This window comes from Chiloscyllium plagiosum, unplaced genomic scaffold (assembly GCF_037043375.1).
Source record: "Chiloscyllium plagiosum isolate Xiang-an unplaced genomic scaffold, Cpla_swu_hap1 HiC_scaffold_40, whole genome shotgun sequence".
Lineage (NCBI taxonomy): Eukaryota > Metazoa > Chordata > Chondrichthyes > Orectolobiformes > Hemiscylliidae > Chiloscyllium > Chiloscyllium plagiosum.
In genome coordinates, this window is record NW_028270178.1 from 38518052 (window position 1) to 38521166 (window position 3115).

The window sequence follows — 3115 nt, forward strand, 5'->3', positions numbered from 1 at the left end:
TTCAAAAAAACACAGCAGAAATTCACCAAAGATCCTGAGACACCACTTTAAAAACCCACAATCCCTTCTACTTCGAAGAAGAAAGGGAGCCTAGACCGGGGAACAGCGCCCCCTGTAGTTTCTCCTCCAAGCCACTCACCATTCTGACTTGGAAATATCTTGCCATTCCTTCACTGTTGCTGGGTCAAATTCCTGGAATTTACTTCACCAGGGTATTATGGGTTAGTCTATAGCACATGGACTTCAGCGATTCAAGAATGCAGCTCACCACCACCTTCTCAAGGGGCAACTAATGACGGTCAATAAATGCTGGGTGAGAAAGTGGTGCCCACATCCCACGAGTGAAAATATTTTAAAAGTCATTTCACGGTTTTGAATTAATTAGACCCTACAGATCTAATGAGGAGTTTTATTTTTTTATAACACTAGAAATTTTTGTAACTAGGTACTTTACTGTGTTACTGATCTTTGCTCTGAACCGAGACAATGTTGCTGCATAAATAAATGTGTTTGTGCAACAACTTAGGTTTCGCAGCATGTACCCAACTTTCCTGAAGTGACTCAGAGAACCCGAGTAACTGTCAGGATAGATTCCTTGAATGATATAATACAAGAAACTTACAACATCGATTAACCACAGGAGGATGAAACTCCCAGAGATGGTGAAGAGCAAAATCACAGATTTCCTTCTGGTCTCCATCTCTGGGTCTCTGTGATTCTCTCCTTTGTTCTCACCCTTCAGCCTCTTCCGGACCCGACTGGTCACTAAAATGTGTCTGACTGTCAGAGCGTTCAGCAACAGAATTAAAGCAAATGGTAGTAAAGGGGTCAACACTGTATCAAGCCAATCCAATACCACCCACCAAGTCTCAGTAAAGTAACTTGGTTTTGTTATACAGTAGAATGGCACATTGTTGATTATTTTCCAAGGCTCATATTGAAAATAGAAGGGGATGTTTTCCAAACAGAGCAGGGTGCAGGTTGTTGTGAGAACGACAGTTGCAGTTTTCTCAGTGCAATATTTTGTTTTGAGCTTCTGACAACAAATGGTCACAAATCGATCAAAGGAGAAAGTGACGGTGAACCAGACAGAGCAGTCTCTGGCTCCACGTAACAGCACCCCAGCAACACTACACACTGGAGTGATGTCCAGGAAAGACTGCTGGTAATAGAAAGAGGAAAATCTCCACAGTTTAACGTTAGTGATAATGACCATCAGATCGGCAGCAGCCATAACCACGAGGTAGCGTGTAGTGCAAGGTGTGACACCACACTTTCCACGGGAAAGGATAACAATTGACAGCAAATTAACTGTGGGATACAAATGGGAAAACATGTGGTGAATTAATGATCACAATCTCCCCCCGCCTGTTCCAGAGAGTAACAATAATATGGTTTTACCAGCAAAAAAACGCTGCAATGTTTGAGTGGAAGTGGTCCGCGTTTAGTGTGTTTCAATTTTAAGACATTCACAAGCACCCCACATTGTCATCCAGTCTAATCGCTACAAAGATTATGGAGTTTGCACAGAGAACGAGCTTCCACTCCCTCCTAGGAGAGCAGAAGGCTGCCTGTGATTTTTTTTTTTGGTTGTGGTGGATATATTTGAGTGAGTTTAATAGATTCTTCCAGTTCTCAGCTCCAACTCGAGCAGGAGCACAATCCCAATAGAAACCTCACCCACAACTCAGTCACAGGACTGGCAAACTGTTCACAAACCAAACTCTCCCCTTCACCCTGGATCAGGTCTTCCTCTGCTGTTTGGATAGGACCAAATCCTGACGAGAGCCACAACAGGACAAGGAAACAGGTCATAAGATCCTGTGTAAGATCTGAAACAAAACTACTCCAAGTCTCTTCCACAAGTGCAGCAGTACAGAGCATGCAGGGCAGTCCCTTAGTGACAATGTGAGATTTTTAGGAGAGTTGTGATAATTACACAGTAAATCAACACATCCGTACATCACAACCATCTCAACATTCAGGGATCCTGATGAAAATCTATCAAGATTTTAATCTAATAACGAGAGACGGTGAGGAGGAGAGAATTTTTAGACAGCATGGTAGTTAGATGAAGCTTAACAAATCAAAATGGGGCATATATCCCGCAATTCCTTGACATCACAAAAAAAAAAATCAATCTGAGATTTAAAATTCACAACTGATCCAGCATCCACTGCCATTTGTGAGAGAGACATCCAAACATCTCCCACCGTGTGCATGTCAAAGTGCTTTCTGAGATCTTGCTGGCTCATTCCCATCCTAATTCACAAACACTGCTCCCTCATTCTAGAATTGTAAACTACTCGAAAGAGTTATCTTATCTTGGGAATATCTTGTAGGATTTTGCTCCGATCACTCATTAATCTATTTAATTTGAGAGAAAGCTGTCTTGATTTGTGTAATAAAACATAAATTACTGGAGAAGCTGCGCAAGACGGGCAGAAATATGGGATAGAAATCAGATTAAACGCTTGTGTCTCGTAACCCTTTGACAGAATTCATACCTCATACCCTCACACCGTATGAAACCAGAACAGATGACAGAACACTGAGATCAGCAGCAGTGAGGTTGGGAGTCTCTGTCAGTGGAGAATTGTACTGAGAGTGCTGCTTAGTGAATCGCTGTCACCGTTCCGGTGTCTGGATAACACTGACCAGTCAGTGAGCTGGAGACATTATAGTTCAAAAGATAAAACCAGACAGCAGATCAGAAGCAGATTGAAACAAGTTCAACTCTCATAAAGCCATACCAGGGATGCCAATGCAAGCAACGATGGTGTAGAACACCTTCTCCACGTGTTGAATTGGTCGATGCATTGTCCGTGCGAGGTGATCTGGCCTTTCAGGCAGCTGACAAGCACCTTGTTTCAAACTCTAAGTTGACACATTCCCAGAGACGCTGCCTTATACTGTGTGGAAGCTCCTTGGGGAGATCAAGGTGACAGCGTTACTCAGCTTTGTTGCTGTTTTTCAAATTTCTGCCAATGATCAAACTAATTACAATAACAAGTTTAATCTCAATTATGAAGGAGTGTTGCTACTCAGTACATCATACAGAAATGACAAAAACAGAATCAGGAATCTGACGGCAATAACACTGGCCACTCAAACA

At 42.4% G+C, this 3115-nt stretch overlaps 1 protein-coding gene across 1 annotated transcript; it reads right to left on the reverse strand.

Moving 5' to 3' along the window:
* Nucleotides 1-409: 409 nt before the first annotated feature.
* On the reverse strand, nt 410-2820 carry LOC148138478 (putative G protein-coupled receptor 139). Its single transcript, XM_087981538.1, has 2 exons — nt 2754-2820; nt 410-1311 (listed from the first exon to the last, which is right to left on the reverse strand). Exons 1-2 carry the CDS (start codon nt 2818-2820, stop codon nt 410-412), a joined length of 969 nt encoding a protein of 322 aa, XP_087837664.1.
* Nucleotides 2821-3115: the final 295 nt, after the last annotated feature.